The following is a 27,191-nucleotide window of genomic DNA, read 5'->3' on the forward strand; positions in this document are numbered from 1 at the left end:
CAGTTGGGGTGATCATTTTAGCTCAACCAGCTGCGAAAAACTTCCTTATCCAGTCACTGGACTGTCTGGACGTGCTTTGTAGGTCAGAAAGACTCTGAGGCTGTTGGCTTGTCCAACCCCACAGGTGATCATTTATAGATAGCAGTGCTAGAGAAATCCATAGAGACAAAATACAACGAGGTGAAATATAGTCTTCACTAGCTGCGTTTCCATGACAAATGAGGGCATCCATCCATCCATCCATCCATTTTCTGTTCACCCTTGTTCCTAATGGGGTCAGGAGGGTTGCTGGTTCCTCTTCAGCTACGTTCCGGGCGAGAGGCGGGGTCACCTGGACAGGTCACCAGTCTGTCGCAGGGCAACACAGAGACATACAGGACACACAACCCTTCACACACACACACACACACACACGCACACGCACACACACACACACACACACACACACACACACACCTAGTGAGAATTTAGAGAAACCAATTAACCTGACAGTCATGTTTTTGGACTGTGGGAGGAAGCCGGAGAACCGGAGAGAACCCACCATGCACAGGGAGAACATGCAAACTCCATGCAGAAAGACCCCGGGCCGGGAATCGAACCCAGGACCTTCTTGCTGCAAGGAAACAGCTCTACCAACTGCACCACTATGCAGCAAATGAGGGCAAATTTTTGTCAATATTCCTGCTAATATCAAAATACCCCAACTATACAATTGTGGTGTTTCCATTAATCAAGAAATTAAATTTAAAAAATCAGACATGAATAGGTTTGACCATTTAAAAACATGTCATGCCATGATCATCCAATTACTTCCTGTCGTCTAGCTGTTGCTAGCTGGCGCAACTAGCTGTTGTGCCAGCGGCAACAGCTAGTTGTTGATCATGTGATGCGAAAAAGTGTTTTCATTTTCCCCACACAGACATTCAGCCCTTCATGTTATGGCAAGATGGACATCCCTCTTAATACAAGAGAAAAACTCTGTTTTGTAAGAACATGGCCGATTATCAATGAATCATTAGTTGACTAATAAAATCAGTCAACTTTAGATTAACTCATTAATTGATAACTTGCATCCCTAGTCCAGGGTGTACCTTGCCTCTTGCCCACTGATCACTGGACACACCCCACCACCGACCCTGCAAGGATAAGTTGGTGAAGTAGCCTATATACACATACCATTTTTAATAAAATGTAAATAAAAGTCAGCTAGGTTTCTCCCTTCTGTTAGTAACCTCTGTTCTGCTCAACAGTAAATGAAAGCTGTGCACAGAATAAAACTCCAAGGACAAACTCTGTCCTCTTTATGCAGAAAAGGTTTGGAACGCATCCCGTCTAACAGCAGAGCTGGCTAATTGCAGTGTGTATGTTTGAACATTTTACACTGACACACACCAGCTCTCTTTTTAAAAGTAACAATAAAAAACAGACTGATCCTATCAAATCCTACAGAATATGCTCAGTGTAAAGAGCCAAGTCTGTGTCTGTTGTTAATGTGGGACAGCCAGCGGCCCAACTCCTAAACAGAGAAACAGACTGAGACCAGGTCAGCATTTGTAGTAGAAACAATAAAGATGAATATGTTCTGTCTGCTCCAACATTCCTCTGAGCACCACAAAGATAAGTACCAACCAATATAACTGCATAAATGTTATATTTAGTTTATGAGAAAGATAATTTTGTTAGCTGACTTTTTAATCAACATTTCATATTCATTCATTCAACATAAAATAGCAGAAGAAAATAATGTAGGACAAGCATAATTCATTCAGGAAGAGTACACACACACTCCTATTGTTGGGAATTCATCTTTATAAGACGAAAATAATTGGAACACCTCCAACAGATTGGCGACCTGACCAGGTGACCCCGCCTCTCCCCAGAACGTTAGCTGAAGATAGACACCAGCACCCCTCCCGACCCCACTAGGGACAAGTGTGTTAGAAAATGGATGGATGGATAATTGGAACATTATCAATTGAAGACTCTCTCAGAAGACTGAATGAGTCTTCTTTTTTTTTTTTTTAAGAATTTTTTCATGACTACTGACTAAATGTCACGCTTCCTTTCAGAGGAGGATAGATTACCTATGCATGGCAGCTCCATCTCTGCAGACTTGCCACAGATTCAGGCACCAGTTTAAGATCTGACACACAAGATGGTTTTTAAAGAGTGACTGTGCAGAGGGGACTGGGATTCCCTGCTGAAAATTCCCAGTGGATTATGAAAAACATACTCTGACAGCCTAATGTTTGCTCTCATTCAGTGTGTGTGTGAGAGAGAGAGATCAAAGAGGCACACTCTTTAAAAGCTCAGAACGCTGATTTTTAATATTCTGAAATTACAATGTTACCCACACAAAGTCAGCACTGAGCTCCTCACATTCACTAAATCTGTTTGCTGTCGTTTGGAAGCAAAATGCAAAAAAAGAAAAGTATTCACCTCTTTTGATGTCTTTCCTTCATATTGTTTTAACAAATAAATCATAATTAACAAAATATGGCTTTTTTGACAAAAAAAACTTGCAATAGAATAACTTATAATCAAAGTAAAATTCATTTCTAAAAATAATGACAATTAAATATATTTAACATTTAGCATAGTGATTTTCCTAATTTAACAGAGAGCCAGCACACCAGTCTTTATACACTAAACAAAAATATAAACGCAACACTTTTGTTTTTGCTCCCATTTTTCATGAGATGGACTCAAAGATCTAAAATTCATTCCAGATAAACAATATTACCATTTCTTTCAAATGTTGTCCACAAATCTGTCTAAATGTTTGATAGTGAGCACTTCTGCTTTGCTGAGATAATCCATCCCACCTCATAGGTGTGCCACATCAAGATGCTGATCTGACATTATGATTAGTGTACAGGTGTACCTTATACTGCCCACAATAATAGGCCACTCTGAAATGTGCATTTTTTTTTTTTTTTTTTTTGCTTTATTGGGGGTCTGGGGACTCAGAACCAGTCAGTAGCTGGTGTGACCACCATTTGCCTCATGCAGTGCAACACATCTTCTTCGCATAGAGTTTATCAGATTGTCAATTGTGGCCTGTGGAATGTTGGTCCACTCCTCTTCAATGGCTGTGCGAAGTTGCTGGATATTAGTGGGAACTGGTAGACGCATTCGTATACGCGAATACGAGCACATCCCAAACATGCTCAGTGGGTGACATGTCCGGTGAGTATGCTGGCCATGCAAGAACTGGGACATTTTCAGCTTCCAAGAATTGTGTTCAGATCCTTGCAACATGGGGCCGTGCATTATCTTGCTGAAACATGAGGTGATGTTCATGGATGTATGGCACAACAATGGGCCTCAGGATCTCATCATGGTATCTCTGTGCATTCAAAATGCCATCAATAAAATGCACCTGTGTTCTTCGTCCATAACAGATGCCTGCCCATACCATAACCCCACCACCACCATGGGCCACTCGATCCACAACATTGGCATCAGCAAAGCGCTCACCCACACGATGCCATCCGCCCTGAACAATGTAAACCGAGATTCATCGGTGAAGAGAACACCTCTCCAACGTGCCAGACGCCATCGAATGTGAGCATTTTTCCACGCAAGTCTGTTACGGCGACGATCTGGAGTCAGGCTAAGACCCCGATGAGGATGACGAGCATGCAGTTGAGCTTCCCTGAGACGGTTTCTGACAGTTTGTGCCTAAATTCTTTGGTTATGCAAACCAATTGTTTCAGCAGCTGTCTGAGTGGCTGGTCTCAGACGATCTTGGAGGTGAACCTGCAGGATGTGGAGGTCCTGGGCTGGTGTGGTTACACGTGGTCCGCGGTTTTGAAGCCGGTTGGGTGTACTGCCATATTCTCTGAAACGCCTTTGAAGACGGCTTATGGTAGAGAAATGGACATTAAATGCACGAGGAACAGATCTGGTTGACATTTCCGCTGTCAGCATGCCAATTGCACGCTCCCTCAATGCTTGCGACATCTGTGGCATTTTGCTGTGAGACAAAACTGCACATTTCAGAGTGGCCTTTTATTGTGGGCGGTATAAGGCAGTGGTTTCCAATTCCAGTCCTCAGGGCCCCCCTGACTGCATGTTTTAGGTGTTTCCCTTCTGCCACACACCTGGATTGAATCTTTGGGTGATTAACAGGCTCCTGCAGTACTTGATGCCTGCAGAAGATGTCATGCAATCATTTGAATCAGCTGTTCTGGTATAGAGGCACATCTAAAACTTGCAGTCAGGGGGGCCCTGAGGACCGGAATTGGGAACCCCTGGTATAAGGTACACCTGTACATTAATCATAATGTCAGATCAGCATCTTGATGTGGCACACCTATGAGGATGGATTATCTCGGCAAAGCAGAAGTGCTCACTATCAAACATTTAGACAGATTTGTGGACAACATTTGAAAGAAATGGTAATATTGTTTATCTGGAATGAAATTTAGATCTTTGAGTCCATCTCATGAAAAATGGGAGCAAAAACAAAAGTGTTGCGTTTATATTTTTGTTGAGTGTACATTGGGTCCAACTATAGTAAATGAGTTGAATAAACCTTAATAAATTAAATTGAGCCAACATATTTTATTTAAATTAGAATAACCATAATAACATAAATTGAGCCAACATGTTTGATTTACATTGGAGTAACAGAATTACATGTTGCTGAAATAAAGCAAAGTAATCAGGTGGAAAACCTTTCCATGATTTTTTTCTGTTCATCCAAAGAGGTATTTTTTTCAGTATATATCTATCTATCTATCTATCTATCTATCTATCTATCTATCTATCTATCTATCTATCTATCTATCTATCTATCTATCTATCTATCTATCTATCTATCTATCTATCTATCTATCTATCTATCTATCTATCTATCTATCTATCTATCTATCTATCTATATATATATATATAGATAGATATATATAGATATATATATATATATATATACATACAGTTAAATAGCTTCCTAACAATAACCAACTGCTTTGACTCCTTCTAGTCTGGTTTCCATGGTTACCACAGCACAGAAACTGCCCTCGTAAAAGTGTTCAATGATATCCATATAAATACGGACTGTGGGAGAACCACAGTGCTGGTTCTGTTGGACCTCAGTGTTGACCATGACATATTACTGAATGGACTAGAGAGTTGGGTCGGACTCTCCGGTCCAGTGCTTAACTGGTCTGAATATTACATAAAGAACAGGGATTTCTTTGTTTCAATTGGAAACGTCTCATCAAAGAGGTCAAAGGTCACATGTGGGGTACCCCAAGGTTCAATCTTAGGACCTTTCTTATTCAATATTTATGTGCTCCCACTGGCTCAGGTTATAACAAGAAATAATATTAGTTACCATAACTATGCAGATGACACACAGCTCTACATTACGATGTCACCAGGAGACTCCATCTAATCACTGAACAGATACTTAGAACAGATCAATGTGTGGATGTGCCAAAACATTCTCCAGCTGAACAGAAACAAAACTGAAGTTTTGGACCTAAAGAGGAACGATCTAGAGTCAGAGCCACATAAAGACAGTTACAAAGTCGGCCTTCTATCACCTGAAGAGCATTTCCAGGATTAAAGGACTAATGTCTCAGCCAGATCTAGAGAAACTCATCCATGCCTTTATCTTCAGTCACATTGATTATTGCAACAGCGTCTTCACAGGTTTGTCCAACAAATCAATCATACAGCTGCAGCTGATCCAGAATGCTGCTGCTGGAGTTCTCTCTAAAACCAGGAAGATAGAGCACATAACACCAGTTTTAAAGTCCCTCCACTGGCTCCCTGTAGCTCAAAGAATAGACTTTAAAATACTGTTGTTAGTTTATAAATCACTGAATGGTTTAACACCACAATACATTAAAGATCTGCTGCTGTTGTATCAACCTTCCAGAACTCTCAGGTCTTCTGGTTCTGGGGATGCAGAGCAGAACCAGAACCAGAACCAGAACCAAATGAGGAGAAGCAGCATTCAGCATCTATGCACCACAAATCTGGAACAAACTTCCAGAAAACTGTAAAACAGCTGAAACACTGACTTCCTTTAAATCTCAACTAAAAACCCACCTGGTTAGGATTTTATTTGAAACATAATCTATTACAAATTTAATGACGGAATCTGTCATTAAATGTTAATGTTAATGTTCTGTTTTGATTGTTGATTCTATGTTGCATTGTGTTTTCGTGTTTGATTTGATGTAAAGCACTTTGAAATGCCTTGCTGCTGAAATGTGCTATACTAATAAAATTAGATTTTTTATTTTGATATATATATATATATATATATATATATATATATATATATACAATTATTGTGATGGAGACCAGGAACTCCATCCATATTGATTATTTATATTTATTTACAGAACAAGTACTTTTAGTTTCTTTTCTTTATTTTTGTTTGTTTGAGTTGTGTTAATTGAGTTTTACCTTTCTGGTGTGTCTCCTTAGAAGGGTGGAGCAGAAAGGGAGACAAGTACTCCAGGTGCAATTATAAAGCTCCTGGAGCATACCATGTGAACTAAGAAGGGTAATGCTCTGAAGTTATATTAAGTTTGATTTAATTTCTTGATTGACTTTAGGATTAGTTGTTTCTAATTTAGATGCATGTAAATATTTATTTGTACCATTTATTTTGTGTGGCGTTTGTAAATAATTTATTGTCACCCTTTCACCTGGTGTGGGTGGAAGTGGCCAAGGGATAAAGCCGGCTGCTGTGCTTTGCAGTAAAAAATGGGTGTCGGTGTATCAGTGCCGCCCTCGGAAAGTGACATGCATATATATATATATATATATATATATATAAAATGATCAAGAATTTCAGCTGCAGCTGTGAAGGTGCCAGGAGGTCCCCTTTTTTCAGTCGGTAGCACACCAGGTCCCCGCATCTGGAATTGACGCGTCTGTCGGCCTCCGCCTACAGGACTTTCTCGTTCGCCGCCTCCTCTCTGCTGCAGTAGCCCAAACACTCGGGTTGTGTTCTCCTGAATGTTGGGAGAACTGTCGCTTTCTATTTAGTTGGTCAGACTCCGTCTCTCTTTCCTTTCAATGACCGTCCGGGGCGTGCTTCGCACTCAGCAGCGCAATAGTTAATGTGTGTGCCGAATGCACCCTCACTCCAGCAGACCGCTACAGTACGAAGATGGCGTCGGAGGGAGCCAGCGGAGAGCAGCCTCCTCCGGTACAAACACTGGTCGCTGCCGCGCTGGGAGGTATCGACACGGTAAGACGTGTGTATGGGGGCTATAGACGCTGCTTCTTATTTTAAAAATATTTATTTAAGTGTGGAGCCGTGGTTGTCATGAGGAAAAGACGGAGAAACGCGCTGCGCATCTATTTCTCTAAGGCTCTGGAAGCAACAGCGGTGGGCAGCGCGAGGAGAAAACACGATCCTCGACTCCGTTTGAGCTGCAATATCAGCCTAATTTGTCCGTGGCAGATCTTAGTAACGTCATATATTGCGTTTTGTTGCACTAATCAGTTGTTTTGTTCATCTATCACGGCCTTTCTCGGTGATCGTCTCGTAGTTATTATGTTATCCCGTGTTTTCCAGCTCCCGATGAAAGGAAAAGTGGCGCTGGTTGTACAGGTCGTGACTCATTCTATAGTAGCTTCACTGTAACCAGGGTATACACTGCGACTCCATTCCTACTACGAGATTTGTTTCCTCTATTTGGTGCAAAAAACAACATTAATTTTTGTCTTAAGTCAGGCGTCCTGTTTATTTCTGTTAGGTACTAAAATTAGGTGTTTTGTGTGAATGTTTAACTAGATATGCCCAAATCAGATTCGTTTTTGGCGTAATTTATTATCATCTGTAAAACTTAACGTTTTTACGTTTTATATATATATATATATATATATATATATATATATATATATATATATATATATATATATATATATATATATATATAATTGTAAGTCGTTATATCCCCAGAAGGGAATTTATGCTGTGCTCTCTTTGATTTTGATTTTCTGAGTTACCCGTCGGAAAAACAACAAGCCTTCCCCCGATGTCGGAATTCCGACTGGGAAACTCAGAGCGCACCTAGAGCAGCTTTAGGTTTCTGCTACGTTTGATTCGCCTCTGACTTCTGAGCTGTTAGTGACGTCACGCCCCAGTTTAGAGTGCTCTCGTTGCAACAAGAGGGTGGGATTTGCTACTTTGCTAATTGCTACTACCAATACAAGCAGTAACGGTAATAGTTTCTACGTATTTTATCTGTTCAGACAAAAAAGGAATTTTTACACAAAAATGGTTGTGTTACAGCTAGGCCTGTCACGATAACAAATTTTGCTGAGTGATTGTCTCAAAAATTATTGCGATAAATGATAATATTGTTTGAAGACCTTTTTACACTGATTTAATGGAAATGATATAATAATGCATGTGATTTCCTGCCAAATATAGATACATTTTATTTTCAAAAGAACATTTAAAACTGGAACTGATAAAATAAACAAAAGAACCAAAAATAAAAATAATTCTCAGTCTCCATTAATAAAAATGTACTTGAATAAAAACACCAATGTTGAAATAAATACTGTATTCTACCAAGAGTGCAGATTATGAAGTCTGTAAACCATATTGCCCTTCAGTAATTATTAGATTTAAATAGAGAAGATGGAACATCGACTACCTGATGTAATAGTTCACACTACATGTTATTTCACACAAACATTTTTCCCTTATGACAATCTTAGAATGTTGATCGTTCTAAGATTGTCGCTTGTGATTTGGTAACCGATCATCCTGTAGTGTGTGGTGTGTTACGGTAGATCATCGTTACGCTCCGATCTAAATCGGGTTTTGACTGGGAGAGTTAATGCAGCCTGTTGAATGTGACAGGTAGCCAATCAGAAAGCACGGATTCTCCTCCTGGTTTCTGAGGGGAAATTACAGAGGGGAATCCCAAACAGCTGAAGCCCTGCAGACATTGGAGATGATATGTGGAAACAACATTAATGTTTATTCAACATTTGGTGCAAAGAATATAGAAATGACGAGGGGAGGAGTTGGAGTGAAATTGCTAAGCAGTTGATGAACCATTAACTTTTCAGCTGTTCTTCGTTAACGTGACATAAATAGGTTCTAATGGTTTTCATTCAGTCAGGACGTTACGCTGACACTAGAGCCACATGCACTGCAGGTAGATTGTAGTAAAGCATTGATTAATGCCTGGTTTTCAAATTAGTTAACTAAACTTGTAGCCATTATTTTGTTCCCATTGTTGGACACCACAACCAGATGGAACCGTTATACCTAGGATTTCTGTTGGCTAATGTGTGATCTCTCAGGTTTTGAAAATGGGCCGACAGCTCTAAGATGGTGTAGTGTGAACTGGACACTGAGGAAATGAGGAAGGGAGGGTCAGTGGAGAGCAGCGGAGTTGAGCCTTTTTTCATTCAGTGTCATCAACAGAAAGAGAAAAAGGCCGGAAGAGACGATAAAGCTGATAATTAAAATGAGGTCAATAGTTTTAATTTATCGTACAGCGCTGCTTTAATGAACAATAAACCGTCAGAAATCCTTTGCCTATAACTTATACCAGCAGCGTTCAATTCTATATGTGCAGCCATTGGACACTTTTGTAAGTTTATTATCCCTTCTGATGGCTTGTATTACAGTAAATCAGAAGCTCTGTTTTTTACACTGTTGATTAAACACATGAAATGCATAGAAATACATTAACAGCTTGCAACGCTGTTAGTAGTCTGTAAGTTGGCACCAAAACAATTACGTTAAACATCAACTCTCATCTGACATCTTTCCCATATTTCATTTTTGAAACAAGATATGCTATATGTTAAATCTGCCATTTTTAATCTCCCAAGTGGAGTCTGGCTGCATAAATGACGTGGAGGGTGTGTGTTCTGTCATCTGTATTTTTCCTAATTTCAAACAGGAAGAGCTCCATGGTAGAGGAATAATTTTTACAAGCTTATGCACAGATGAATATAACCAGCGAAGTAATATTTACTGCAAAACATTATACAACATTAATACGGTGTTAAATTTTGTAGTAAAAGCCTTGTGTAGACTGTTGTGCTTCCACTTGTTGAAAACAGTCAGGCTTCCTCCCTGCAGCAATGTCTACTGTTTAAAAAGAGCTTCAGGGAAAGGTGACTGGCTGTATCTGATGCATAAAAGCCAAAGAAATGGCAATGCCATGACAGAATTTCAAATAGATCTATGTAAAAAGAACCTGAAGACAACTGATTAAAGTTTTTTTTAAAAGTTAACTTCTAATTTAGATGTAAATTTCTCTGTTTATTTGTATGATTTTTGTCATCCTTCTATTGCCACAAAAAGGGTGTTTATGTGACTTCAGGAAAATTAGATTTCTATTAAAAGTAAGGGAGAAGTTTTTGAATATGACTGGACTGTCTAGATTTTATCGTTAAAGGTCTTTTATGATAAGTGGGGAAATGCCAGCTGATCAACATAGAGAGATTTGGTTGATTCATTTTTAAGAGGGAAGAAACAAGAAAAGAGTGAAGTCAGGGAGAAGTTATTTGGGAAACTGAAAGTCGTGTGAGTCCATACTGGGGCCAAACTCTGGCTCCGGCACATATCGAGGTTCAACCCCATCGCAGTCCATCCTGAAATCTGTCCAAAGTCACTTGTTCGCCATTGTCTTTAGAAATTCCAGCTGATCAACATGATTTTTACAATTCCTGTGAAACCATGGACAAAATACATACAAAGTGGAATGTGTTGCCTTTTAGTTCAGTTTTCAGAAACTTTACATTTTTAAGAAAACCTGGAGCTGTATTTACTTTTTTTTTAATCACACGTGTCAACAACAAAAAAATGTTTGCACAGTAATTATAAGAAAAGCTTTGTTTTCTCTCTAGATGGTTCGGTTTCACATGTTTGTTGGCACCTAGTTGTGATTTCTCACAGCAGGTTGCAGCTGTGAGCAGCGGCTCAGCTCCTGCTCTGTAAACTGATCACCGTCGCTCCAACCAGAAGCATCTTCATTCAGGGCCGAAGAGTCTGTCGCTTCTTCAGTCATGAACGGCTAAATTAGTGCTCTCAGTGACTTCTTTGTCACTTGCTTTCTTTTAGTAAACGCTGGTTGGACTTTAGTGACAGAGTAGCACCTCTCTGGAAGTTCCTCAGAGGAGCTCGGCAGGTGGAAATGGGCTTTAACAGAACCTTTCTGGTCCCAGAGGCCGGTTGGAGGGTCTAGGAGGGAGGGGAGCTGTGGGTTACACTGGTGAGCTGAGAAGAGCTGTGGGGGTCAGATCAGGAGAAGGGGGTGGAGGAGGACATGTCCACCAGACACCTTTCTAAATTGGTATAATTTCAGTGACTCAGCGGACATAGTTAGGAGTTCTCTGTCACCCAGCCGTCCACCCTAGCTTCTCCTCTAACACCCACTGAGCACACTCACAAGAACCTGGAAGCCAGTGCATGGAGGTGAACAGGTGTTCAGAGTTAGGGAGAAGGGCCGTTTGCTTCTGGGCCTTCTCCAGGTTTCAGCCGACAAAAGGGGGATTCCGCCTCAACAGAGTACATCCCCCACCTCCTCACCTCCTCAGCGGACTACCTCCACCCCCCACCGCCACCACCAAACATCATGCCTGCTGTAGTTAAATAAAGCTCTGTGCTCTTTGCTCACCCCTGTCAAACTGTCTCTTGTCAGCCTAAGGTGGGGGAAGTTTCCTGACTGAGGACTCTGAAGGGTCAGAGGTCGCCTCTATTCGTTTGCAAAGACTTTTTTTTGCATGGTAGTGTGTAGTCAATTGTGTTGAATTCTTTTTCTCTGAAAGGCTTGGAGCTGGTGGTTTTAACTTTTTGTTGCAACAAGCAAAATGTTAAAAATCTAAAGGTCTGATTTTGATTTTTGATCAGAGATGCGCAGGTCAGAGTTTTGTTGCCAATTTTTGACCATCAATATTTAAGGTTTGACTTTCTGATACAACTTTTCTTTTGGAACTATATTGTAGAAAAACATAAACAGCGGTACCACTTCACAATAACTCTCCCCTTATAAATGTTTAATACATAGTTGATAGATGGGTATTAATTTATCTGTAAACACTGACAATTATTAATGGGCTTATCATGGATTAATTAAGAGTGAGAAAGGGACAAATCTGACTAGTTTCTTGCCAGGTAATGAACCAAATCTCTCCTATGTAATTCAACCAGAGCTGCAAAATTAAACATTTCAGGCTAAGTCACTGCCTTGTAGTAGGTAGCTTCACAACTTTATTTTATAGCTCCCTTTAATAGCTGTGGAAGTTTATATTGGAATGATAAAATGCTATATTATATGCTAAAGAATTATGGTTACAAATGCTCATTGTACTTGCATGGAAATAATTCCGTCTGAAATGTTTGATTTAGAAATATGTAAACAGCTTTGACTCAGTTTAGTAAGAAGCTGATCAGTTTTGTCTCTCTCCTGTTCTTATTAATACATAATAAACACTTATTAATTATTTAGTTTATTATGATGTATGAAGCATCTAAGCATTTTGTGCGTAGGAGAGCAGTTGCTGGAAAGCAGACTTTTACTGTTATTTCAAAACAAAGAGATTTCTGTCTACAGCTCAACAATAAGCAACCAGTCTGCAGAGATTCACAACATTATAACTTTGCAACTCCTTTAGGAGACATTGAAAATATTGGATGTTAGCACTCTAACAAAATGGATCTTTTTTTTCTAGTAATTGTTGAAAGAGATGGGTTGAACAATTTTGTTTATCTAATTTAATATAACAATGAAATATAACAAGTTCACCATAGAAGAATAAAAATGTTTTGCCTTTTCTTTGACAGAGGTAGTAGCTGTTAATTCAATCGAAAATGAAGTTGTTACAAGATTACCTCCATCTGATCACCGTCCATTATAACTATGCGCTGGAACAATGCACCAGGTATTAAAATGTGATGGGGAATACAAATGATAAATATTAATAGCCTAGACATGTAAAAACTGCCCTAATTGGCATATTTATTTGGTAAATGAGTTATTTTCATGTTTCCTGGACAGTCTGTTGTAATGTACGTTGTGTTCCTTTTGCATGGACTGTACATTAGTTTGTGGAAGATTTGCATTTCCTTTGCCAGGAGGATATATGAAAGAATTTTGCATACCATAAGAATGTTTTTTACCTTGTGGTATGGATGACTCAGGCCTATTAAAGAGGAGCATGGCTAACAGCCAACCTTTAAATAATGCTCTTGCTACCAGGACCCTTGGTGCATAGCTCATGGTACAAAGTGTGGTTTGCTCATCTGTCCATTGTGCAAAAATGTCAGAAAGAAGGAGCACTTTGGACTTTATCGCTTAGCTCAACTGCTACCTGATGCTGCTAAGAGTTGGATGTCAATGAAAGCTCCAGGAGAAGTCCAGAGAGGCGAAAGCGCTTCCTAGAAAAAGCGGGGGTTAGAAATTGGATAATGGATCACTTTGGATAATTTAGTTACGTGGTGTCGCTTCTTCCTTTCTTACATCCTTCAACAGCGTAAAGAGCTGGTATTGTGTCAAAAATAATGGATTACTAATTATGCCAACTGGTAACAATTATTTATTACATTTATGCAAAATGGATGTATAGAGGATCATTAGCTGATTAAAGATATACATTTATCATCTTTCTTCACCTCTCTACAAACTAAAGGTTTTTGGGGATAACTTAGATTCTTCTGACTTGTTTTACCTGCAAAGGAACTTTTGGAAGAGAAAAATACTGTAGGGAAATTCAAACAGAGGAGGACATCTGAGGTCCATCAGGTTCCGATACCAGAGTACAGTCTTAGACTAACTAGTGAATGACAACTTACTCTTGGCCTACGTCTTATTGTGACACCTTAATGATGGACTGGGTACCATGGTTCTGAATGTCCTGTTCGTCAGCTCAGTGCAGGGGGAACTTTTGGCACAACATCTGCCTTGCCAGGCTTCAAGATTGCATCCCTAAAGTAATTTTATTTGTGCAGTTAAATTGTCACCATGCACTACAATCCTTCACCAAAAATCAGGGGGCGAATAAATGAATTAGATGTTTCTAACAACTTAATGACATGGCTCTTGGGTGCTTGTCAAGCAAACTGGTTCTATGCAGAAACCGTTAAGAACTGATTCAAGCACCAGCTGTGGTTTAGAACTGGAACCTCCTTGGTGGATAAGCCCCATTTTGAGCTGACATCTTGATGTCATGGAGTAGTCTACTGGCATGTGTCATCACCTGAGGAAATAAAAAAGAATCATTTTCAAAACCTAGTTTACATGTCAGGTGCAGGTTGAACGTCATAAAGATTTCAATAAAAGTCTTCAGACATGCTCTGACATGTTGCTGAGGTTTAAACTATCTTAGCAGAGAAAGATTATTAGTTCAAAGAGGATGATTTGACATGCATCTAAATAAGCAGTTCATAACATTACAGATTCGTAAGCATTGTGTCTTCAGTGCAGTGAAAATAATCTTAGCTCAATTTATGTCAAGAAGAAGCCACTTTGCAGACTAGTGTCTATATATTTAGAGATATTTAAACAAATATATCTAAAAAGTCAGCTCTGTGAACATCTGTGACGCTACAGGAGGTAATATTGTTTGGGTAATACGCTGTCTGAGATCTCCTGGCTTAAACATCCATCCATCCATTTTCTGTACACCCTTCGTCCCTAATGGGGTCAGGAGGGTTGCTGGTTCCTATCCCCAGCTAACGTTCCGTGCGAGAGGCGGGGTCACCCTGGACAGGTCGCCAGTCTGTCGCAGTGGCTTAACACTAGAATTACCAGAGAAGGGTCATTTGACATTTCTACCTTTGGAGCCCAGAGAGGGGTCAAATGACCTGAAGGATTCTAATTAGCATCCTAAAAGGAGGTGTGAACAGGCGCTTTTGTTCTGTAAATAAGGCCATTACTGGCTCACCCAAGGAAGGGGGAAAGCTTAACTCCCAACTAACTGTCTAGTTAGTTCTATTCAGTATATTGTATTTTATAATATAAAGATTATATATATTATATTTAGCTTAGTTTTATTTTAGCAAAAAAGCAAAATTAATTAATTTTAATATTTTAAATGGAGGATTAGAAATTTTACAGCCAGGTACAGCTGTGAGCAATTACCAGAAGTATTTGTGTCTAAGTCAAGAGGACTGAAATTCCAGCATGAGAAATATACAAAAGAACAACTGTTATTTGTTTAAATGCTTTTTATTTTTGTCATTAAAAATGATACAAAAAATACAAGAAATAAAACAATTCCACATATATTTACACTAGGCACAGTGGGGGGCTGCGTGTGTGGCATGTCCTTGTGTGACTGGCATTTCAGCACTCACTCAGCAGTCTGTCTGCACTGTCGGAACATACCTGGCACTGCCAGGGTATGACCCTGGTGCATTTGCCACATGTGTATTTGTAGCAGTCAACGCATCTCACAGTTGTACAATTGTTCCTACATCGATGGTTGACCTGACACTTCGCTCTTTTGCCTGAGCAGACTAGTGCTCAGCACTGAGCACTAGTCTGCTCACTAGTCTGCTGTGGAAGGTTGTTGCTGAAGCAGTTTCTCCTTGTGTGCCTTCTTCCCACTCACATGAGAGTTACCCAACTCTTTTGCAAGCTCAACCAGGAAGTCCACCCGTCTCTCCTGCACCCCAATGCATGCCTGGTAAAGCACATGTGCATTCAGTGCTGCCATGTCAATCATGTTGTAGAACACGGCAACTGGCCATCTCCGTGTTCCTGCACGCACGCTGTTGTTAGTTTATAAATCACTGAATGGTTTAACACCACAATACATTAAAGATCTGCTGCTGTTGTATCAACCTTCCAGAACTCTCAGGTTCTGGTTCTGGTTCTGCTCTGCATCCCCAGAATCAGAACCAAACGAGGAGAAGCAGCATTCAGCATCTATGCACCAAACATCTGGAACAAACTTCCAGAAAATTGTAAAACAGCTGAAACACTGACTTCCTTTAAATCTCAACTAAAAACCCACTTGTTTAGAGTTGGATTTGAAAGGTAATCAATTGCAAATTTATTGACGGAATCTCACTTGATGTTGTGTTTTGATTGTTGATTCTATGTTGCATTGTGTTTTTGTGTTTGATTTGATGTAAAGCACTTTGAAATGCCTTGCTGCTGAAATGTGCTATACAAATAAAGTTTGAAGTTTGATATTAGCTTGGTAATTAGTTAAGCTGTTGGCTCATGTCACCATCCTGCTGCCTTATTAATGTTTCAAAACAGCATTAATAAGATTCAAATTTGTCTTTTTGGTGATTGTGGAAAAGTGTGGAGCCTTCTTTCCACTATACAACAGTATATTGCAGATGGCTCCTCGCTCTAATTTACACAGCTAATTCAAATGACTTAACTTCACAGCATGTCGTAAGGTTCTACTAGCCTTATAATTTCTCATTTATTTGAGTCAAGTGTGTTAACTATTTAACATAAAACACGCAGGACAGTCTCAACCCACCGGTTATAGGATGAACCCTAGCACCGTCGAATTTCCCCATTAAGGTAGTTTTTCATTACCAACTTGAGTCATTGAAGATTAAGTATTTGCTGATAAGTCCCAATCCAATATTTCAGTAAGAGACATAATACTTAGGAGCTTTATGCTGCAGTAAGATAACAAATTGTGTTAATTTTGCCTGACAGAATATCAAGATATAATAATAGAACTAGTGATAATAATCCTAAATAGAGTTAATGTCTTTCCACTTTGGGTTATTTCAAACATAAAACCTAGATAATCAACTACCTACCACCTTTCAACATTTGACAGTGAAGCAGCATGTATTTTATGCTGTGTTGAACAACAACCATCACTAAATATATTACTGACTATATCCTGAGTTTGTAGTGTGGCGTCTTTGTGCTTGTCACTCAGATGTTCTACTTATGAATGTGTTGGATTCCCTTTGGGTACTCTGGTGTTTTCCAACAGTCCAAAATCATGTTTATTAGGTTATTTTGTCTCTCTGAAGTGTCGGATGTGAGGTCATGGTGTCTGTCCTGTGTGATGGATTGTCTACCTGTCTGGAGTACCAAATCGTCAACATGTGACGCTGAAGGAACCTGCCCAAGTCGCCAAGTATTGACGCAAAAGGGGTACCCTTCGCGTCAATATGTGACGCATGGTCAGAAGGCGTCCCAACTTGTCAATATATGACGAGTCGGGAGTGAGAATGTGTTGAGGCATTGGATCAATGGAGGGATGCTGGACGGTTTTCATCATACCAACATTTCTAATTTTATGTTGATAGTGATGAAAATGCTGAGTTCCAAATTTGATTCCAGGGATCTTTTCTTAAGGCCCAAGATTCACTCTTAAGAAAGATATAGGTAATTACAAGATAACTTTTTCTTTGCCTTATTTAGAACAACACCAATAAGTACTAGGCAATTCAGCAGCCATTTAGAAAAGACAGTAACAGGGTTATACAGTATAGCAAACCAGCAGACTGGATAACACCTAGAAGTGTTAATATCCTTTATGGAAGAATGAATTCTGGATCCATTGTGCTGTTCATTGATAGCCAGGCTCTTTTTTTGCAGCATCAATTTGTAATTTGTAGTTCTTCATCAGTGCAGTGGGAAACAAATCTGGCCAGGGTGACTTACATTTAAATCACCAATATGTCATCTGGCATAATCCCTCTATATCAGAGCTTTGGTCTTTAAGATCCTTCATCATAGAACAATCTGAAATCTTTATCTGTTAGCATCAAATACCTCCAACCAACACCTTAACCTTTGGCTTTTGACTTAAGAGCATTGCAAAGAATGACTTACTGTGGGTTAGCTAGTGGCAGCATTTTTAAATAAGCTATCTTAATTCCCAGACATGATTGGTCAGATGAACCCCTGCAAAGGAGGAAAAGGGCTAAATGTGTGTCTGTGCACATCTGTAGCTCTGCTGTGCAAAGTTGTGTCCCATCTTGGGCAAATAAGCTCAAAACATGGATTATTTTGACAAGCGTAGTACTAGTGTTCCTGAAAAGGTTTTTATACAGAGCAGTTTGTGGTTTACTATCTGTGTGGTTATGACTCTTAATAATTTGAGCCATAGCTTATTTCAGTGCAGTTCAAAATGATGGTCCACTGAAAGCAATAGTTTTCCAATAGCTGTTTTCTGTGAACAACCATTGTTTCAACTGCTCTCGTTATAGCTCTACCCCACTTTAACAGCTTGGCCTTTATTTTTTTAAACTTTATGAATCGTGCATTTTTTAACTCTTTGTCTGATACGTAACCTCTTCTTTTGCTCAGCTGCATTAACTGTAATAATCTCTTTTACTAAAGGTGTTTTCTCTCGCTTGTCTTGCAGAAATGTGAGTTCAATATGGATAACTTGAGCAAGCCAGAGCTTCTCACACTCCTCAGTATCATGGAAGGGGAGCTCGAAGCCCGTGACCTGGTTATCGAAGCGCTGAGGGTGAGTCGTAATGATAGAAACCGCAACAGAACAAAAGTGTTATATCTGTGGAGATTACATGATTAGATTTATGTCCCTAGAAATGTGTTGGTATGAATTATCATGAAGAGACTTGAAAGGTTGGTAGGTCTACCTCTGACAGAATGCTTGTGGAAGCACCAACAGAAAGTATTCTTGCTGCTTTTTCACTCTCTGAAAACTACATGGGAAGAAGGTTTCTCTAACTGGAGATTGTGTAGGCGGCTCTAACCAATTTCAATTTCTTTTTAAACAATGCTTAGCCTGGTGGTGTATTATCAGTCTAGTGGCCTGCCAGGCTGATAATACACTGAATGAATTTCTGTAAAACAGCCCAAAGTGTCAGAGGTAGATAAAGTCTAAATTCCTACAGGTCTGGTATCTGAAAATAAACAAAAAATAACGACACTATGGTTATTTTACTCCTCATTGCAAATTATAGCACACTAGAATCTTTATTTACGTTTTTTATGGGGGCAGAAAACAAAATGTCGACTGTATTACAACATATACTGTAAATATCAATAGAATTGGTGTGGTGTTTGAACTGAACTTCATTTTTTCCTACCCAAGCAGACTGCAGAGCTATCTCAACCCTGCTGCTACTTGAACACATAAAGCTTTATTTTTCTCAGTTTTTTGTTAAAAGCTCAAGAAAACGCTTTCCTCCCAACAACTCTAATTTACCGGAATATGTTGTTAAGTCATTCATGTTGTTACTGTAGCTACATAGCAGTCATTCTACCATGATCAATCAGTCATTTTTTATCCAGGCTGGACGTGTCACACCAGAAGGGTTGAGAGAGAAGTCAGTGTTAAATTGTTGAGCAGTTAATATGGTAAAACTGAGACTAAAATGATTACAATTGACATTTAGCACCTGGCATTAGCGATTATTGTGGTTAGCATTAGTGAAAGCAGCCTCTTCATGCATTATCTGAAGAGTACCAACATGTTTTGGCTGAATGTTTTGTTCTCTAGAATTTAATTTCCCAAAATTTCTTCCACTACCTAGGCTGCTGTGTGTAGGTGTGTGTGGGTGTGTGTTTGCGTGTGTGTGGGTGTGGGTGTGTGTGTGTGTGTGTGTGCCAGGCTGTGTGTGCCAGATTATGTTCCTACTGCAAGAGTGCTGCTGCAATCAGACGATCTCAGATCTCTGTTCACCACATCATTAGAGATGCAACGCTGTAAAACCAATGAAATCAGGCTAAAGTGGAATTAATATTAGATTGTTGTATAATGATTATGGTCTAAAAACGGAGTTATTTAATTCTAGTCTTTGTGAAAGTCTGTAATTGGAACAGATCTTAATGTACAAATGTCAAAAGGATTTAAAAGAGGCACACAGCAGAGTACCTGCTGCTTTTAAACCTAGAACAGGTTAATGATCCTCAGTCCTGGGCAGGTCTTATTGTTTTCATTTTGTTACTTGTATTTGCATTAAAATATTCTAACTTTACTTTTAATACTTTCTCTGGGGTATTGCTCTATTCTCCAAGTAATTCCATGACGATTAGCCGTTTTTTGGTAGATTTCTGCTGTGTGTGATGTGACTCTGATACCTGGGGTGAAAAAAGCAGCAAGGAGAAAAACTGCCACAGAGAACTGCCCTGGTTTCTGGAAGAGGAGAACAGAGCTTTACCTTAAATGTGACATTCCCAGATTATTGACTTCTTCAAATCCAGTCTGTTTCTGTGATTTGCTGAACTCTTCAGTCAGATAAAACAAACTGTTGTAATACAGCAAGCTTCCTGTAATCTATTTTAAGTGTCAGCTTGAATAATCAACCTACGTGTACATATATGTTGTTTTGAGCAACTTACTGATACTGTCATTAGGTAAGTCTTCTCTCTATGTATTTGCACACCGAAGAGTGTTATTGTTGTGCTCGTCTATGGTACATTTAATGAATTGAAAAAGATCTGACTTATAGTTTCAAACATAAAATCTGGTAACCAGCCAATCTCTCAGAGCATCTCTGTCTGTCACTGCCCATATCTTAAACATAGTTCTGAACAGATGATTGAATAGCTTGTTGTCGTAAATTGTAATGACCAAAAGTAAGGAGACATTTTAAGATTCCTATTTCTATACGGTTAAAATGACAGCGATGAGTGTTGCCAAAAATAACTAAAATTGCTTACATAGTGGTGCACCGATTATAGTTTTGGCCAATACCAATATTTTTGCCTAAATATAGGCACGCTGCTAGTTGACGTCACACATGCAAGATCCTGTGCATTAATTGTCAACACTACGACTACAAGGTAACAAGGTCTATGGATTTGCACCATGTAGATATGCTGCAGAATTCGGTGTGTTTCGGTTCAGTAAGAAAAAGAAATGGCAACCCACACACCTACTCTTTGACAGGCCATCAGTAGAACAGGTGTTTCAATTAACCAATCAACCACTGCTGTGTTCAGATGATCATAAATCATAGTAGAATGGACTGAATGTTCCGTTCTTTGTGTATGAAATGTTGCAGTGTTTTTTTTTGTTGGTAAATCCTGATATATCAGTCTGTTGCTATGGAACAGACCTGTGTGTAGTGTAGCCGGCACAGCAAGGAAAAAGGCAAAAACGGAAAAAATGGCAAGTTAAAGAATTGTCTTTTTGTACTCAAGCATGGTGCACATGTGCAAAATTTCTGGATGAAAACAGTGAACATGCAACATAGCAATGAAATCGCAACGGTAAGGTGACTATTGCTAACTTGCATCACAGTAACATGTAACATTATCTAGTGGATGGGTCTATCAGTCAGGCCTCTCATGCAGAACAAAAGGTGACAATGGCTGATTTGTGGAAGTGTGTAAGGTTTATCTTAAATGTAAGTATCGGTCGCTCACTGATCTTCTTAAATGAAGGAAATCGAGACTAATTTATCACTCCTATGCTTAAGTGTCTGTGCTAAAAAAGATTAATAGCCTGAAGCTTTTGCCACCAAAGCATTATGTTTCAAAATCTGTTCCAGAGTCTAAAACTTCACTGTCCTCAAAGACTTCACCAGCAGGTAGCTCAGGGCAGTAGGACTTCTAATGGATGATGTATTGATCTGTGGCTACTAAATACTGAAATTGAGGTTTTGTTCTTCTCCAGAAGACTGAGAAAGAGTTTAGTTGTTTCTGAACAAACCGTTGCAGAACCTTCTCTCATTGTACTCCTGAATTTAGGTCATCTCATCTTGCCAGTGCTCTACTTCAGGCTTGTCCTCCAGCTTTTTTTTGTGTGTAACACAAAGAATTTCTGTAGAAAAAAATACTTTGAACACTTGTAAAAAATGAGCGTATATCGTGACTCGGTGGGCGGGTTACATGCCCACCAGGTAGTGGATCATTCATTCTAGATCGGCCCCAAAAACCTTGCAGGACTGAGTGGTCTGAATGAGCAGAACTGACAGGAATGGTCAGCTCTGCTCATACTGAGCTTATTTTTTATGCCATTCACAGCCTCATCGATATTGAACTGGATCTCTTGCCTCTCCACACAGCGGCATCTCCTCCATGGAATAGTTTGAATCTCTACTGAATTTCCTTTCCTCTGACAGTCTTTCTGGGTCTGCCAGGTTTTCTTCTACTCAGACAGTCTGACATCTCTTCCACTCTAATTATGTTTGTTTTGGTTGTTCCTCTTTCACTAGTTGTTCTCATATGCTTTCTGCGGACATTAAAGTTCTTCCTCGTCTTTTTTTGGGAGATGGATATTATCTCTCTCTCTCTGCAATTCTGACAATGAATCTATTTATTGTGTCATAAACGAGAGTATCTGAGAATAACATAAAAAAACAACATAGGAATATTTTTCATTTAAAAAGTAAGCACTTTAAAGAAGTTTGAATCCTGAGCTGTCAGTTCCAGTTTAGCTGACGTTGGGCTGTGGTAGAAATGGAAGGTTGATGTCTCAGATAAAGCAGTGCACTGTGACAGAGGGGATTAAAACCACTCCCCCCGTCCCCTTTATGCTTCAGCTTTCTCTCAATGCCCTTGATAGCCAGAAGAAAAGTATCATCTGGACACCAGCTGCTAGGTTATCAGTGGTATTGAATGTTCTTTTATAGGTAGCTAATGTAACCACAGAAGCAGCCAAACAGCCTTATTGTACAGCATATCTAAAGCATGTCACACTTCTGCAGTTGATGAACGGTGATCTATGCTCAACCTCTACAGTCTGGCAGTGATATTAAATGTTCTATTTCCCTTTTCTCCTGGTCACACAGTGTAGCACTCATGGCAAGTTAACAACAATTCATCGTAGTGTTAGGGTGTTTTTAAAAAGCTCTTTTGCTGCAGATTAATTAATTAATTGTTGATTCTATGTTGCATTGTGTTTCTGTGTTTGATTTGATGTAAAGCACTTTGATATGCATTGCTGCTGAAATGTGCTATACAAATAAAATTTGATTGATTGATTGAAGAAGTAAAGATAAATGCAGCAGAGATAATGAACCATTAGGTGTAAAAGTGTTGGTGGATGAGGTGTCAATAAATACTTTTACTCTTTTTATCGGTGCTGCAGGTGACAAAACTGAGACAAAAGGAAACTCATGTTAGATAAATCCTGGATGGTGGGCTGATAAGTAGATATAAAACAAGATCTTCTGATATTACAACTCCACAATAGTTCCCTTTGAAGTGAATCAGTCTTGTGAAGCACTATTCAGTCGCTGTAAGCATGTGACTGTCTGGTGGAGATAATGTAAGAGACTCTGGTGGGCTCTGAATATGATGCTTTGAACTTGACACATAGTTGTAAATATGTTTAAGACTCTAATTTTGAGTCTCTAAAGGAAATTTGCATTGCTGTGTTGATGAAGGCCCTCCGACAGACTGGCGACCTGTCCAGGGTGACCCCTCCTCTCGCCCGGAACGTAGCTGGAGAAAGACACCAGCAACCCTCCTGACCCCACTAAGGACAAGGGTGTTAGAAAATGGATGGATGGATGGTGTTGGTGAAGACAACTAATAAATACTTGGTGGAAAAAACAAGCGGTTTTTATTCTCTTTCTGTAGACATAGAAGCAGACTTCTAGAATGGTTACTCGTATTCTCTAGATCTTTCTCTCTTTTATGTCTTTTCCCTACCTAACTTTCCTTCTTTTCTCCTTTTTCTATTTCCATGTCCATTACACTTGAAATGAACCCAAAACAATTTCTATTGAAGTTTATATAGATTTCAATTAGAGCATCCTAGCGAAAGCTGCATTGCTCTGCTTGTGACAGTAAATCTCTTGGGTCTAACCAACAAGTTTGATTGCCACACTGTCAGAAAAGACAGAAAATAATGAAAAGTGTAAAAGAACAGTGTTGGATCAACATTTGTTTCCTCTTCAAACTACTGCCTGTTTGATATTTTTCTCTGGCACAGGAAGACAAGATGCTAATGGAAAGTAACCTTCCACCTCTGCCTTAATATGCATTTAAAACTGTAGCACACTTTGTTTGGTCACCAGTTAAACTTGGCTGCGATGCATTTGTCTTGGACAGACATGCACACTGCACTTGTCTGTATGTAAAAATTGCAGCAATGGCTCATTTTACATTATGCTGTGCTGTGTGCTGGATAAAACGCACACTATCAGCATGTGCTGACACATGCTTGAAGTGCTTGAAACACAAAGTTTCAAGCATTTGTGTGCATGAAACTTTGAGTGAAATGTTTTCTGTTTATTTTGGTTAATAGTTATCTGACCACTTGGAGGCAGCAATTGAGAAAGAAAGTACATAAAACAAGGAAATTGTAAGGAAACTCGGAGGGGACCCGGAAATTCAACCACACACAGGAGTTAGAAAGAAAAAACAAGTTTAATAAAATATTCAGGGACTGGTCGCTGCTCAGGGAATGGTCATCAAAACACAGCACTGAGAAGAGAGGGGAGAATACTGGGGATGAACTGATAAAGGAGGTGGAACTTAGAAATGTGCAGCTTAACTGACCTGTCATGCAGTGAACAGATGGAGCTGAAAACAAAAGGTTGAATTGTCTGCTGTGGATCCAAAGATACTCTCCACAAGGAGATCCAGTAGGCAGCACACAGGGACTAAGACGAAGATCAGGCAAAGGTCATACACGGGTAGGCAGAGAGAGCAAACTTAGCTTGAGGGGCAGGCGATACTCGGTGGTCGTGAGGCAAAGCTTGGGTCAGGGTCCAGAAATCCAGAATAGATGGGTTCCGACAAGGGCTAGGCAAGGGGGATAAATCCGTGGGCAGAAGGAGGTCAAGAATCACAGAAGGCTAGGAAGAAAAACGCTGGATTTCTACTGGCTCGTGGCTGTCGATAATCTGGCAAGGAGGCAGAGACTGAGTGGTGTTTAAGTAGGGCGGGGACCAGGTGGAACAGGAAAGCAATCAGTCCTGGCAGGTGAACAGAATGAATGATTAGGCTCAGCATGGACAGACAGAACATGGATCATGACAGAAATGACATAAAGGCAAAAGGGATGAAGTTCACTGTGATGCATCAGACCACTGTAAATTTTCCCCAACACACAGTCACTGATATGGGAGTGTATCAAAAGTGACACATATACTGCAAAGGTGTGATTGTGATGTTTCAGAAAATCTTCTATATTTCCTCACGTTTAAAACCACACAGCTTTCATATCTATATATGCCAGTATACGTAGCAAACTTGGCCATTGTTATGTTAGCATTTTCCCTCAAACACTTATCACACTGAACTAGTTCATTTTATACTGAAAAACCAAAACAAAAATCAGACATGCTGCACCTCAGCACTGCCTGTGCAGTGGGACAGATTGTCAGGCTCATTGGAACTGTTATGTTCCTCCTCTCCATGGAAGAGTTGAATTATACAGATGCAGCTTTCATTATTTGATCCTTGTGAAAATTACCTTATGGGATGATTTTGCTGACAAGGAGTGACAAATGAAAAGACGGGGAAGATAAGTATCTTAGCAACAAACCTTTATGACCAGCCATAACAAGGTTGCACAGCAATATTGTAGCTGTTATTAAATAGTTAATAAATAAAAACTATGGATGAAAGTTTATGTTCACACTGAGAAGGATCATAAGGGAGGCAAAACCATCTCCATAGCATACTGATGGGTACCTGGGTTAACATTTTCAGTGTGATGTTGTGCTGCTGTAATAAAAAGATTTTTTTCCAGTTACCCTAATAGCAAGGAGGATGCTGTAAGTTGATTTTAACAGCCCGGTTCGGTGTCGGTTCTCGTGAAGCTCTGCAGCAGTGCTTTCTTTATCAAGGCAATAAGCTACATAAATGTAGCAATGAAACATGCCACTGTTTTACGTCTATCATTACTTATCTGGGAGAAGAACTTGTTCTTTCTTTCTCAAATCTCTTTTTTGCAGTGGGATGATGTCGGCACAGACTCAGCTAAGGTAGCACTCTGATGGGAAGTTCCTCTCTGAAGCTGGACGTGTTGCTGCTAGCATGAGCTAGTCAGTTTTATCAATATCTTTCAGAATGGTAGCAGTTAAAAGAAGAGAGCAGTTTAACACTCGCTGAGCTTCAAGTCGTCATGACAACCTGTTACTTATATGTCCATGATGGACATGAAAAATAATCTCAAAATGACAAATAGATTCATATTTTGAATTATTTTCATTGACTCATAAAAAAATATATTTCAAGACTCTAAAAGAGTACAACAGAGTGGTGATGAAAAAAAAAATGTTTTTTTTTATTACATTTTTAAAATGTACATAATGTTTCTCAGTCATCACTGGGGACATTTTAGAGCAATAAAGACAGTAGTGTTTTGACAATTTATCTTTAGTAAACTCCAGTTATTTGCAGTTGAAATACTTTCTTACCATCACCCTAATTTTAACCTCTTCCACAAATTCAGAATCAAGTTTGGTTCTAAGTACATGAATATTATTTTGTGGTTGTATGCTATATCGGCACTAACATCGCTTTCGGCCAATATAATTTTCTAAACATATCGATATTATTCTGATAACTAAAACAGGATCGATATTTATAACCGATACTTATTTCCATCTTTCTGCTGTTTGTTTCTGGAGGGGGGAGTGGAGGAAGTTGGTCATGTTGTGTTTGGTCATGTGACAGTAATGGTGACTCAGCGCAGGATTGCAGGGAGTTTGACTGAATCAAAGAATCAGAGGTGAAGTCAGAGTGTTTTTTTAAAGGTGTTGAAAATGTAGGGATATATATGTGTAACATAGATGCATACAACATCAGTTATTGGCCATAGCAGCAATATTAATGTCAGATATTGATATCGGCCCAGATTTTCATAGCAGTGTGTCTTGATTTCTTAGAGCTATAAAAAATCATTTTAAAGTTAAATCTGCCAGGCTAATTGATATTTTTGGTCTTAACTAGAGCTGTTCTTTACTCACTTGGCTTTTTGCTTCTTCTTATCCGTCACAGTTCTTTTTAATATTAAGCTGAATCTCACACACACAGGTCCTGAACCCAGACAGGAGTTCTTTTTTCTGTTTGGTTTAACCATTACCTTTCTCCACAGACGGAAGCTTTTCGAAATTAAGACGCGCTGCTGGTATGTCTGCCAGCCACCATCTGGCCCCTCACAGTCAGGCTTCATCTGTAGGTCATGCGCTATAACATATGACTAAAAGTGGCTGTCAGCACTGTGGCTATGCATGCTTAGTGCAACGCAACACATGCTCAGAGCTATTAGGCTTTCTACAGCGTCATGTTATTTCCTACCGTCTAGCTATTTAAGGCATGCCTTGTTGCTGGGCTTTTCCAGCTTCTCTCTCTCTGTTCAGACAGTGACA

At 39.4% G+C, this 27,191-nt stretch overlaps 1 protein-coding gene and 1 long non-coding RNA gene across 4 annotated transcripts in view; one reads left to right on the plus strand and one right to left on the minus strand.

Annotated features, from left to right (window-relative positions):
* Positions 1-6,877: 6,877 nt before the first annotated feature.
* cttnbp2 (cortactin binding protein 2) overlaps positions 6,878-27,191 on the plus strand; it is a 105,511-nt gene continuing 85,197 nt past the window's right edge. For 2 of the 3 annotated variants that reach the window (XM_044125732.1, XM_044125733.1), the window contains exons 1-2: positions 6,878-7,220; positions 18,308-18,415. In XM_044125732.1, coding sequence (XP_043981667.1) covers positions 7,140-7,220; positions 18,308-18,415 — 189 coding nt within the window. In that variant the 5' untranslated portion in view covers positions 6,878-7,139. The remainder of the gene's footprint in view (positions 7,221-18,307; positions 18,416-27,191) is intronic. The other variant, XM_044125734.1, reaches the window with a different exon arrangement.
* On the minus strand, positions 24,097-25,878 carry LOC122836072. The gene is made up of 3 exons (XR_006371398.1): positions 25,572-25,878; positions 24,370-24,788; positions 24,097-24,294 (listed from the first exon to the last, which is right to left on the minus strand). It is a non-coding gene; the product is annotated as an uncharacterized LOC122836072 (long non-coding RNA).

This window comes from Gambusia affinis, linkage group LG08 (genome assembly GCF_019740435.1).
Source record: "Gambusia affinis linkage group LG08, SWU_Gaff_1.0, whole genome shotgun sequence".
Lineage (NCBI taxonomy): Eukaryota > Metazoa > Chordata > Actinopteri > Cyprinodontiformes > Poeciliidae > Gambusia > Gambusia affinis.